Source organism: Nematostella vectensis, chromosome 4 (genome assembly GCF_932526225.1).
Source record: "Nematostella vectensis chromosome 4, jaNemVect1.1, whole genome shotgun sequence".
Classification (NCBI taxonomy): Eukaryota; Metazoa; Cnidaria; class Anthozoa; order Actiniaria; family Edwardsiidae; genus Nematostella; species Nematostella vectensis.
The window spans coordinates 9,829,013-9,841,383 of record NC_064037.1 but is presented as its reverse complement, the minus strand read 5'-3'; the positions used below and the strand labels follow the sequence as shown (position 1 = coordinate 9,841,383).

The window sequence follows — 12,371 nt, the reverse complement described above, 5'->3', positions numbered from 1 at the left end:
CAAGAATTACTTGTGTATGGAGACAGGGTCCTAAAAATAGCCGAACGTCACGTGATCTGGCACTCATTAACTTCGGAGTTGGCACTCCCGGCACAAATGCGCTATAGTTTACTAAAACGCTCGAATGTTATGAGCTCGAAATGGTTGCGATGCCGCTTCCAAAAGGCTGATTCGTCGGTCAATTTGATCTGCTTTCCCTGGGCGGGAGGCGGAACCAGCTACTACACGGGTTCGTGGGGACGGAAGCTACAAAACACAGGGATCGAAGGTTGTTATTATGATTAATGTTTTTGTGAGTGCTTTGGTAAATATTTGGCTTTTTCACTGTTTCAAAATAACAAAAACCGCAAGCGAAGAATATAAAGCCCTTTTTGCATTATATGAACAGGAAATCGAAGAGATATTGTTTAAAATCAAACATTACTGAATAATCTACTTGATGTTGTGTTCAATATTCACGACTGAGTGAACATAAATTTAGAAGTTTAATGGTCATTTAGATTGTCAAAATAGTAAAAGATCTGATGACAATCAAACAATCTTTCTCTAATGTAGATCAATGTAAGAAAAAAAAATTACAGAGAATTTTTAATTCAAATGCACATGAAAAGCTACTAATCCACAGGTAGCCCAAGGCTACGGTCAGGAGTTCTATTAATGAGGAAATTTCTTGAAAATTGACAATATTATTCCTAATTGTGAAAAAAAAAAATGAAAGCTAAAGAGCTTTTAAAATTGTGTTTGACTCTCAAGCGAAGCGATTTTAGAATTCAGGTAACTTCATAATGGATTTCTCCATGCTGTGAGATCATAGATTGTCCAGCATTTTAGTGAAAACTATTCTAAGTCTTTTCATATTGGCAACTAAATAATCCACTGTAAACTTGCTATGCTTGATTTAATATTTTTAAATTTGTTACTTTCAAGTCCATGCTGTATGCTTGCCTGGGAGGGAGAACAGATACAAGGAACCATTCTATCAAGATTGGCAAGCATTAGTTTCTGACTTTTGCAAAGACAGCCACAAAGAACTTGGGAGAAAGCAGTTCGCCTTTTGGGGACACAGGTAAGCTTTTGAACAAAGGAAAGTCAGTTGACAAAGGAAAGTGTGATATTTGATACAGTATGGTTGTTACCTTCATTCCTCTCTCCCCTTTAGGAATTGTCTGTCTTAATGGTTTTAAGGACCAAAGCCTTTATTCCACCAGGGTGGAAGGTCCAAAAAGTTGGGGTGGGGGCGAAGGTGGTTGGGGTGGAAGGACGTTGGCTTTGAGCGAGGGAGTACCTGTGTTTGACAAAAGGGTACCGCTAAAAATGAATACAAACAGTTTTAAAGATGTATAATATTGTCTTTTTATCAAGCAATCAATTTTTGCGCAATGGTTCATAAATATTTAGGTCGTACATGTAAACCATTCATTCATGGAAAAAAACATGTGCTCAGAAAAGTGGGGAGACCAGGTTTCCACCCTGCCCTTCCCCGTACACTACCCCTGTCCACCTCCAACATTTTGGCAAAAACAGTATTTTGACCATTGTTTTTCAGTTTTGGGGCACTTTTTTGTTATGAGGTTGCTGTTAAGTTAAAGTATCAATATGGAATAGAAGCTTGTCATTTACTTGTATCTGGAGCAAGTGCCCCACAGGTAATAATACACCCTGCTAGCAGAGGTCTCTTTGACTTTGTGTTCGCTGGGCTAAAAGGCTGGAGTCCCTCAAAGAGACCACTGCTAGCAAAGTAGTAATAATATAGCATGCAAGGTAGGATGACACTAACAAATTCTTCCAACTTTTACCAAAAAGGAGTTTACAACATCTTCATAATACACTCATCCAGCATTTCTAAACATAAGAAAATGATCGGTTTAATTCCCGAAACAAACTCAGTTGATTACTTACTTAGTAAAGTACTTGCAGTTTATAGGATGCCTTATCTTCAGGTAAATGTGGTTCCTCGCTTGCTCCTTGTATATATATGCTCAATCTATCGATTATTCTTTTAGTAAATCCTCAATCTAGACCATTTGAATAGTGCATCTCGTCTGTTCTTGTTTTACTATGTTCCAGATTCCGAGACCTTCCCGAGGATATAACGACCTTTCAGACGAAGATTTGGCGGAGCGTCTCCGAAGTTGGGGCGGAACTCCGAGTGCGATACTAGAAAATAAAGAGATAATGGACTTGAGTGTAAAAATGCTACGTGCAGATCTCACGCTTTTAGAGAAGTACAGGTACTCAGGGGAATCAACGGAGTCGATTCTCTCCTGTCCAATAACGAGCTTCGATGGGGATAAAGACCTTCACGAAAAAAAAGGTGGGTACGTAAACTCAGTAGCCTGCGTAGCGAGTGTTCTTCTCTAGCCTCTTGTTCTATGCCGGCACTAGGAATCGATTGACAATGACTCCCGCACCAACAGTATGATAGATGACAATATCGTACCCACAGCCCAGGTAACAAAAGAACGTCCAAAGAACAAAAGAACTACGGACAAAAGAACGTCCAAAGAACAATAGAATTACATTTCAGGACAATATATAATATCATATAACGTACCTACCTACCTTATACCGATGGCACAAAGGTGAGTGAGCTTTGAGAACGAGATTGGATGGAAGAAGGTGGTTTAAAATAGGGCGTGTTTATCTTGCGCTTGTTTCGATTGTTTTTGATTAAAAAAAAAACAACAATTGGGCTCCTAGCGAGTAATTTCTTTCTTTGATTGGCAAAATCATGTTGCACAAGGGGAAAAGGCGTCGAGCAAAAATGCGCTCTAGCTAAAATTTATTTTTATTTATAGAAGCTAAAACGGCTAAGATGAGGATTGATGGCGTATGTAGCAGTCGGCAAAAGTTTGTTGACTTATGTTTTAAAAAAATGCAAACAATAATTGGAGTATGCTTAATAGCATACTCCAATAGTCAGTTTTTGTATCCTCATTAAATTTTATTAACTTCACCAAGATAGTAATTATTACTTCCATATTACAGGATTCAGTGAACTTACGACTGGGGAATTTTCCAGTCACGTGCTCCCGGGCGGACATTTTTATTTCTTCAACAACGAGCGGCCCCTTCTGGACTTGATAGAAAGCCATCTTCTCCCTATATTCTCAAAGTCAGCAACAGCGACGTCACGATGATAAAGAATAAAACCTGTAAAAAAAATGTCGACAACAACGCAGAGTTGTTTAAAAAAAAACGATATCTCGGCAGGCCAATACCTGCCTTTTTCAGGTTATAAATAAGTTACAGTGGCATGTTACAGCTAGTATATATGTACAAAGTTCATTGATGATTAAACTTACAAACGATAAAAATAGTAATTGAGTAAGGAGTAACTTGATAGTGGATGATGGTAAATAGGGGGGTGTGGATTACTAAACGGTTCTTCACGCCGGTTGAGGCCACCTGGTTCAAGAGTGCCAGCGCGAGCTATCAGTGTGGCTTCTCTTGCTTTGCGGATGGAGTCGCAGTTGTTTGTTATTTTTTCAATAGGTATGAGCTCTATGTCAGAAGCGGAGTGGTAAGATTTCAGAAAGTGTTCAGCGACGTTCAACCCACGCCCCTGAACACTTTCTAAATTTTACCATAATCAACTGTCGACGCAGACCACAAGGTCCGACGCACACCAGCAGATAGAGATAGAGGCTGTTCCTACGTTCTTGATGATGAAGAGGCAGGACTTACGTAATTAGATACCCAGTGGTCTTTGCGGCCGTAACACATGCTCGGTGACCCAGCGTTCCTTGTGGGCGCTCCCAAAAGGTCTCTACCGACCCGTGATGCTTTCTTGGCCGGGGAAAGAAATAGAGCGCTGTGGACCCTCAAGCATATATCTGGTGCCCACAGAAAAATTCGTCGGTTGTTAGCCTTTTTTAATCGATTTTCACATGGTTTTGGAATATATTATATAATAGCCGTACCTTCGTGAATAAATACAAAAAGAGATTCGACGCCTTTGCGTCTACATGTACAGCAAAAGAATTGCGTGCGGTGCACACATGCGTCTCAAATGTCTAGGTACATTTGACTGCGCGCTTGTGTCCACATGTTCAGTTATGAAAGTATATTCGAGTATATTCAAGTCGACTGCTAGTGTTCTAGTGTAAAGGTCTATCGTCGCAGATTATGAGCCAATCAAGACGCCGCGTATAAATACAGAGAAAGGAAATGGCTGTCATGCCCGAGAAAAGTCGAAGTTCTGCTTCTGAATCGTATTCTTCTAAAGACGTTTTTACACTTGATCTTCTTCGGAATTCATTGACGGGGATGACAAACCAAGACCCATTACCCCCGGCCTCCTTTCCACTCATACCACTTATATGCTAATCACCCTGACCATAGTACCATTCATGCAGGCCGTATAAATCCAAACCCCCCTCTAACTTTATACCATTTTAAGCCCCCTAACGAGTTGTGTGTGTGTGATTTTTATATTGATAAAGGATAAAAAGCTAAATGACTATAGATAATAATTCGCTCGCAAAGCTGCCAAGGCCAGGCCAGTGATCAAGCAGTCCCAAGAATTGATGGTTTGGTTTGTGTACATGCGTCATGATTAGTTATGAGTATGCCGTTTTTGGTGACGTCATCGATGACGTCATGCCGAGGCACTATATCGTTGCACCCCCCTTGACACCCACATGACATCTGCCAAGTTAGACCGCCTTATGTTTCTATGATGATATAAGGATTGCCGTCTTTAGTGACATCATCGATGACGTCATGCTCAGTTGACATATCGTTGCACCCCCCTTGACACCTATATGACATCTGCCAAGTTAGACCGCCTAATGATGTTTCAATGATAAGATATGAGTATTGTCGTTTTTAGTGACGTCATCGATGACGTCATGCTCAGTTGGCATATCGTTACACCCCCTTTGACACCCACATGACATCTGCCAAGTTAGACCGCCTTATGTTTCTATGATGATATGAGTATTGCCGTCTTTAGTGACATCATCGGTGATGTCATGCTCAGTTGACATATCGTTGCACCCCCCTTGACACCTACCTGACATCTGCCAAGTTATATCGCTTTATATGATGTTTTTATGATGAGATGAGTATTGCCGTCTTTAGTGACATCATCGATGATGTCATGCTCAGTTGACATATCGTTGCACCCCCTTTGACACCTACATGACATCTTCCAAGTTTGGTTGTCTGATGTTGTTCCTATGAGTCAAAATTATAAGTTATAACATTTATGGGCGACGTATTATTACATTTATGGTTAACGTGGTTTATAACATTTATGGGCGACGTGTTCTCACATTTATGGTTGACTGTTTATTACATTTATGGGTGATGTGTTCTTACATTTATGGTTGTTATAACATTTATGGGTGACACAGAGCCAAGAGGACGCTAGCACAGTCTATTACCCGTGCAGTTTAATTGCTGCCTATGAGAAGACATGAGTTTGATAGGGTTTGGAAGGATATTCGCGCGGGGTCCGGGATTTGGATCCAAATAAGAAAAAAAATCGGAAAAACACAGATAACGCTATGCCAATTCAAAGGTAGTTGGGGGGGGGGGGGGTAAGTAATAAAATATGTGTGGGAAATTGTAGAAACTTGTGCTGAATGAAAGCGCGCGAAAATTGTTAAACCGTCCAAACTTCGATGCCTATTTTATTACACGATTTGATAAAAATAACAATAAAACTACATTCAAAACATTCCATCACTGTCGCAGCCCAGCAGTCACCACTCGTCCTATGACGTGGCAGCATCTGATTGGCTACTTGATAATCAGATACTAGGCGGGCGGGTTTGATTTGATAAATCCCCTCATCAAGTGGAACGCTCAGTTCAACCTCGAACTCAAGGCTAGTGAGGAAGAATTCAAATCATAATCTCCACTAAACCTCAAAAATGAGAGGGAAAATGTTTACGTATCTTGTCGTGGCCTTCCTAGTGGTATTCTTCGATGAAGCAGTCACTAAAACCTTAACAGATAGTGATATTGAGAAGGGTAAGTAAGACAATACTCATTGTTTGGGGACATCTCCATCTTGACTCCTCAACCGTTGAGTCGGATTCAGGACTATAACCGTCTTGAGAGACATCACCTTGTTTTTTTCCTGTAGAATTCGTTACCTAGTAGCTGCATTATCTTTGACAATGCACTCGAGATCATTTAATTAAAAGCTTTGTAAATTGTGGCGGCGTTTAGATATTTTTTAGGATACAGAGAGAAGTGTCAGCTGATTACCAATATTAACTATCACGCTATCGTAATGTCTGAGCACTACAGCAGTAACAAGTCCGAAAATGTATAGTCACGCGCAACTATATCTCATTACAAACGGTCTCCAGTTCTGTGAATCCTGTTTATGAAGTATATCGTTACAATACCCAACGGAAGTCACATCGAGTTCACATCGGGTCATGAAGATTTCTAATTCGCGGTTGACACCGCGTCGGCATTTCTGTCAGCCTGATAAAAGAAGTAATGGCAATTCTAATGAATAAACGATACAAAATGCCCACCACTGCCCAGATTCTTCGCATGGCATTTGTGCTGTTATTACCGTATGGCGCGATGGGGTGCAATATTGGAATCTGGTTTTACCAGTGCGGAGTCCGGAGCGTCCGGAGTGGAGTATTGTGGGGATTCAATTAGTAATAATAGATTTCTTCACGCTGTGATTGGCGAAGGAAATCTGAAACAGCTAATAAAAAGTCTGGTTCTTTTCCATTCTAGAGGAATCCCATTATCACTGATGTCCCTGAGATCAGCTGTATCCCCATGACACTAGACTTCTAAATGCTGAGCTCTAAATTAATACATAACTCTGTTTGATACGAAAGAAAAAACGTAACATATGCATTAACTAACGCCTTTTATAAAGATGGGTCTGTATCTTTGAAAACAGTCCATGACCGGCAATCTAGTTTTGTTTATTTCTTTTTCCAGTTTCATGTCAGCTTTATCTCTCGCGTCAGATAGTTGGTTTTCGTATGAAAAAAAGAATTGCTCTATTGTGTTTCTTTAGATACCCCAAAATCAGGAGCTTTTCATCGAACATTTTCCTGATAAGGGAAAAAAGTACTAGCAGTATTTACAAATATTTGCGATAGATAACAAGATTCTTAATTTCTTTGTTTGCAGATCTAGCAAATATTTTGAACCCAGATGACACACCTGAAACAGGTGTGTATGATAAAAATTGTCATATAGACATCAACAAAGTAAAAAGGAATTTCAGATAACATAGATCCAGACCAAAAATTCGAGAGGGACTAGGGAGTTCTAACGACCCCCGAACACCTCCCCTGTCACGCTACAATCAGCGACAAAACTGTTGATATTTTTAACCCCCAAATGCAGTTTCAGAAAAAAAAAACCCTTCCCCACTTCCCCAAAATCAATGTTGGATTCTTTAACTATCAACCCCAGACAGCAACTTTGAATGGGGGAAGGGGGGGTTAGTAATAGAAAGTTCTGCTACTGTTAATATTTGGAGAGGATAGTGAGGAGAGGAGAGAATAGTGTTGGATGGTGGTAATTCAGGGGAGGAGGAAAACAGTGTTGGGTCTAGGGCGTTTTGGTGACTAAAATTAGCAAAAAAACATGTTTAAAACGACATCTAAAAAGTAACTTTTTATATGGTGGTCAACACTGTTTTCCTCCTCCCGTGAATTACCACCATTCAACACTATTATCTCCTCTCCTCTCCTCGCTATTCTCTCCTGGTTATGGTGATAATAGCCCCAACACTGTTTTCCTCCTCCCGTGAATTACCATCATTCAACACTATTATCTCCTTCCAAGTTACCACTGTGACCCACCCCAAGACTTCCCCCAGTTACGACCATCTGTCCCCCTCCCCTAACACTATTCTTCTCCTAATGAGCTCCGGCCACGTATTTTTGCTCTCCGCTCTTTTTCTTTTTTTCTGTTACACCATGCGGATCCCGGAGCGAACTTGACTCTCAGCAATGTTCCGTACACTATTCCCCTCCTCCCCCAGTTACCAAAACAAGACCCCCCTAGTTACCACCATCCCCCAACACTATCTCCACGCCACTTCCAAGTTTGACACACGTTTTGTGTATCAGCAGTTGTTGCGTGTTCGCTAATTCGTCGCACCCTTTCTATCAGATCGCCAGGGAAGATCAGGTGAAGATGATAAATTGTTAGAAAAGCTGATTGAGGGTAAGTTTCGAGATGTACATTTTCAAGTTTTTTGGAGATTTGGGACAAAACTTTGGCTAGTGTTCAATGATTGTTTTACCATTAAGATTATAATTAGATTTCGGTGGATACATAATTTTTTTTTTATTTAGAAACGCCTCAGAGTGTGAGTCGAGATGGTAAGTAAATCTAATTAATCTTTTGTTGTTTTAAAATTATTATGATGATAACAATGTCGATTACTGCGGCGAAAGTGTTGATGTTGGTGTTGGTGATGATGGTGGTGATGATGGTGGTGATGGTGATAATAGTGATGGTGATAATAGTGATGGTGGTAGTGATAGTGATGGTGGTGGCGGTGGTGATAGTGATGGTGATGGTGATAATAGTGATGGTGATAATAGTGATGGTGGTAGTGATAGTTATGGTGTTGATGATGGTGGTGATAGTGATGGAGATGGTGATAATAGTGATTTGGGTAGTAATACTGATGGTGATGATGATTCTGATGGTGATAATAGTGATGGTGGTAGTGATAGTGATGGTGTTGATGATAGTGGTGATAGTGATGGTGATGTTGATAATAGTGATGGTGGTGGTGATGGTGATGTTGATAATAGTGATCGTGATCGTGATGATAATGGTGATAGTGTTGATAATGGTGGTGATGGCGATTGTGATGGTGATAATAGTGATAATGATGGTGTTGGTGATGGTGGTGATGGCGATTGTGATGGTGATAATAGTGATAATGATGGTGGTGATAATGGTGGTTATAGTGATAGTGATGGTGGTGTTGATGGTTGTGGCGATGGTGATAGTGATTGTGATGTGTATTTAAATGATTTTTCATATCGCTGGTCTCACTCACCTAGATAAGCAAAGGTCAAATGTTTTCCTGACTGCTGAGGAGAAAAGGCAAAAAATAAGACGAATTCTGAAAAAGCTTACGGAAGGTATATATAATGTATTTGTGACTTCAGTCGGTCCTCTCCAAAACTAATATGAATATTATATATCGTCATTACAGATGCCCAAGATCGATTCAGCGACCCCCTACACCACCAGAGACGAATCAGTAACCTCAGGGGACATTTCAGCGATGTACCAGGTATACAGAAGAAAGTGCCTTGAAAGGGTCCTTTGGGCCCCCTCCTGTTAAAAATCCTGGCTACGTCACTGGTGACCTTGCTCAAAACACTTCTTGTTCGAGTGATTAGTCATACACATGTCAAAATATAGTAAGATATAGCAAGTGCCAACACGGGCAAGCGCCCCTTGACGACGTCCCATATTTCATTCTAACCCTCGCTGGCCTTTAGGGGCGTGACAGGGGGAGGTCCACGGCCAAAGATACCATGAAAAACATGCGTAGAGGGTATGCTCTTTGTGATGGGAGAAGTAAATGGATTTGGTCATTGGAGGAGTAAAGGCTTCATTTATCCACAATCACTCCCCAAGCTATTCGGGGGCACATACAACTTATAATATGTTGCGACATGCTTATTTAGTAATTCAATCTTAGATTATGCACTACAGGGCCGTAGCAGGGGGGGCACTGGGGGCACGTGCCCCCCCCCAATTTTTTCGAAAATTATAAGGAAATGACCAGTGGGGCGTGGCTGTAATATTTTCATAATTTTTCTGTATTGTGCCCCCCAGTAATTCGAGCCCTGCTACGGCTATGCACTAACCTGAACCGAAGGGACGTAAAAGAACCACTGGGGACGCAATAAACCCTCTGGCAGTGACCACCCCCAGTGACAGTGCTTGCAATGCTTACTAACAATACACTCAAGGGGGCACTTGATTTGGAGCCTAGGACTGTTGTATTTTCCGCACCAGTCTAACTTGTGGAAATTGAATAAAGAAATAAATGTATTTAGAGCAATACGTTTTCTTATCATGTTAATTCTACAATGGACCCATAAAAACTCAAACTACTCGCTAACTCTCGAGCGGCTATTCACCTTGCTGGATGGTTCGAATTATCCGAGTTTTCGATTTACCCAAATTCCACTTATTTTGTTATTCTTTTTCTAGAAATTCTCACCGAAAGCGGTCCGGGAAGTCCACCAGGGTACAACGTCATCAAACCAGGTCAGGCGGAGATCAAACCAGATCATGCAGAGATCAAACCAGATCAGGCAAAGATCAAACCAGATCAGACAGAGATCAAACCAGATCAAGCAGAAATGATCTTGAAAGATAAAATAGAGCAGGTTAGAATGTGTTTTTCTTGCAGGAACTCCCGAGGGGCCTAGTAACGACAACCCTTTGAACCAAGGTACGAATACCCCACGGATGCTAATATTATGGAGGAAAAAAGAGCTTTATTTGCGCTACTTTGATTCTGACATTTGCCCTACTTTGATTCTGATATTGACATATTTTTTGTAGATGGACTGAGCTCTGATGAGATCTACAACAGTATGTATCCATAGCCGGCGTCTTACTATGTACCTGTTATTTTACGCAATGGCTATATGCCCGAAAGGCGGGAAAGATCCTCAATGGACTAAATGCCCGACAGTTTCCAATTTATTCCAATAACCCAATAACAATTTACGGTAAATTGTTAACCTATTAAGTTCAAATCAAATTATTTGTCAAGAAAGGGCAAGCCAATCTGAGTTGAGCTTTGTTGGCGGTATTTTATGTTTTCTGTTGTCTATGTACACTATTAAATTGTAATTTTGGTGCCACTTAAGAATTTTCTACAATATGCTGCTAAATGTCGACAGTTCTCAATTTGCTACAATATCACGGTAAATTGTCAACCTTGTGACAATTATTGTAACGACTATTGTATTTGTTATTAATTATCAATTAATCTGTTATTCATATTTGAATTGATTCTAGAACTGGTAAAGGCAGATAAAGAATTTCGACAATTTGCAGGGGTTCTTTTTTTTTAAACGTCTGTAATGTTGCCTTTGTGGTATAATTTTGCCTTCAATGATTCGAAAGAATTGTAATTGCGCGGAAAAAACTGAATACCCAGTAGCGCGACAAAAAATAAAAATTTTATAAAAAGTGCACACGAACTTGATAGATGACCGCTTATAGAGGCACCGCTCTACTCAATTTCTTTCCCGTTAATAATCATTGTTACTGAATTTTTACGACAGACGGCGCAGTGTACAATGTACCAGACAAGATTCCGGCGCCACCCAAACCAGGTAACTTTTCGGTCCTGTGGATCTTTGTCTGCACATGAATTCCTAACTTATATATGATGTACTTTTGCTTACAGCCGATGACGTCCCAGTCTTTCGAAAGGGTGAGTTAAACGCGAACTGATTTCAATGTTTAATCATACCCTATTGGGGAATTTCCTCCAAATCTAAAGAAAAACAAGAACTATGAGCTTGCACTCCCTGTGGCTTAAATCGATTTTTTTTTTCCTAGATGAGTCTTTATTAAAGGAGAAGAGAGAAATATACGAATGTAAGTGAAGGAGCCGATGTTTTTTCCTGGTGGGGTGTTTTTTATAATTTTATTTTACATTTATTTTTTTCTCAGGGATAAAGACCCTCCACAAGCGAGGGGAGCACATGCCTAGCGCAGTTGCACGCCTGATAAGAGACGCGATGTGAGTATAAACTATTTGGGGTTGCGTGTGAATCCTGGCGCTTAATTGTTGCGTGTTCTCATCCAAAAATTCGAAAACAAGAAATCTAAAGGGAAAACCAATATAGAACCGTCTGAAAACACGCCTGAAACTCTGGTCCCCTTGACTAGAATGTTCAATCTCTACCTCACTTCCAGCTAATACATCTGTGCCATCCGTTCTGCTTGCATTCACAGAAAGCGCAAAAGCCAGGCCTAATGTAAAGGTGTGTGCTATCTAATAATACAAATCTTATAAATTTGAGCATTCTCATTCTTTCAGATGCTAACACGCTCTTGCTTTAAGAAGGGGGTCACTCGCTCTGCTGGGGACTTGCTCTAATGTTTTCTCCTATTTTTTACTTTCAGCGTGGCTAGGCGACAGTAAATGGTAAATTCATCCATGTTTCTATGTATCATCAAGTAGAGATGATGACTGTAGTGTTGTTGTCTAATGTTTAACTGATTTTGTAATTATACATAGTACTCGCGTTTCTCTAAACGTTTTCTGTCCGTTTTTACTTTGTTAAGCTATACAGTAAACCAAAATCCCACAGTCTCTGTGTCTATCTGTCTTTGATGCATAAACATACAGGCAGGCCTGTGCCCAG

At 40.4% G+C, this 12,371-nt stretch overlaps 2 protein-coding genes and 1 long non-coding RNA gene across 4 annotated transcripts; 2 read left to right on the top strand and 1 right to left on the bottom strand.

The window, feature by feature from the left end:
• The first annotated feature begins 45 nt into the window (after positions 1-45).
• LOC5513765 (S-acyl fatty acid synthase thioesterase, medium chain) lies at positions 46-3,319 on the top strand. Its single transcript, XM_032383246.2, has 5 exons — positions 46-268; positions 928-1,066; positions 1,547-1,646; positions 2,068-2,314; positions 2,989-3,319. Exons 1-5 carry the CDS (start codon positions 97-99, stop codon positions 3,138-3,140), a joined length of 810 nt encoding a protein of 269 aa, XP_032239137.1. The 5' UTR covers positions 46-96; the 3' UTR covers positions 3,141-3,319.
• LOC125561968 lies at positions 467-2,142 on the bottom strand. Its single transcript, XR_007307675.1, has 2 exons — positions 1,900-2,142; positions 467-1,285 (listed from the first exon to the last, which is right to left on the bottom strand). It is a non-coding gene; the product is annotated as an uncharacterized LOC125561968 (long non-coding RNA).
• A 2,465-nt stretch (positions 3,320-5,784) lies between the features above and the next one.
• Positions 5,785-12,319, top strand: LOC116618989. Of its 2 annotated transcripts, XM_048727096.1 has the most exons (15): positions 5,786-5,982; positions 7,123-7,164; positions 8,116-8,169; positions 8,301-8,327; positions 9,024-9,104; positions 9,179-9,259; positions 10,192-10,248; positions 10,394-10,435; positions 10,549-10,578; positions 11,280-11,330; positions 11,405-11,431; positions 11,560-11,598; positions 11,674-11,743; positions 11,959-11,987; positions 12,130-12,319. In XM_048727096.1, the coding sequence occupies exons 1-14, from the start codon at positions 5,883-5,885 to the stop codon at positions 11,978-11,980; spliced, it is 723 nt and encodes a 240-aa protein (XP_048583053.1). In that variant the 5' UTR covers positions 5,786-5,882; the 3' UTR covers positions 11,981-11,987; positions 12,130-12,319. The 2 variants fall into 2 exon arrangements, with proteins under 2 accessions (XP_048583054.1, XP_048583053.1); XM_048727097.1 differs by lacking the exon at positions 11,959-11,987 and having other exon boundaries at positions 5,785-5,982.
• The last annotated feature ends 52 nt before the right edge of the window (positions 12,320-12,371 follow it).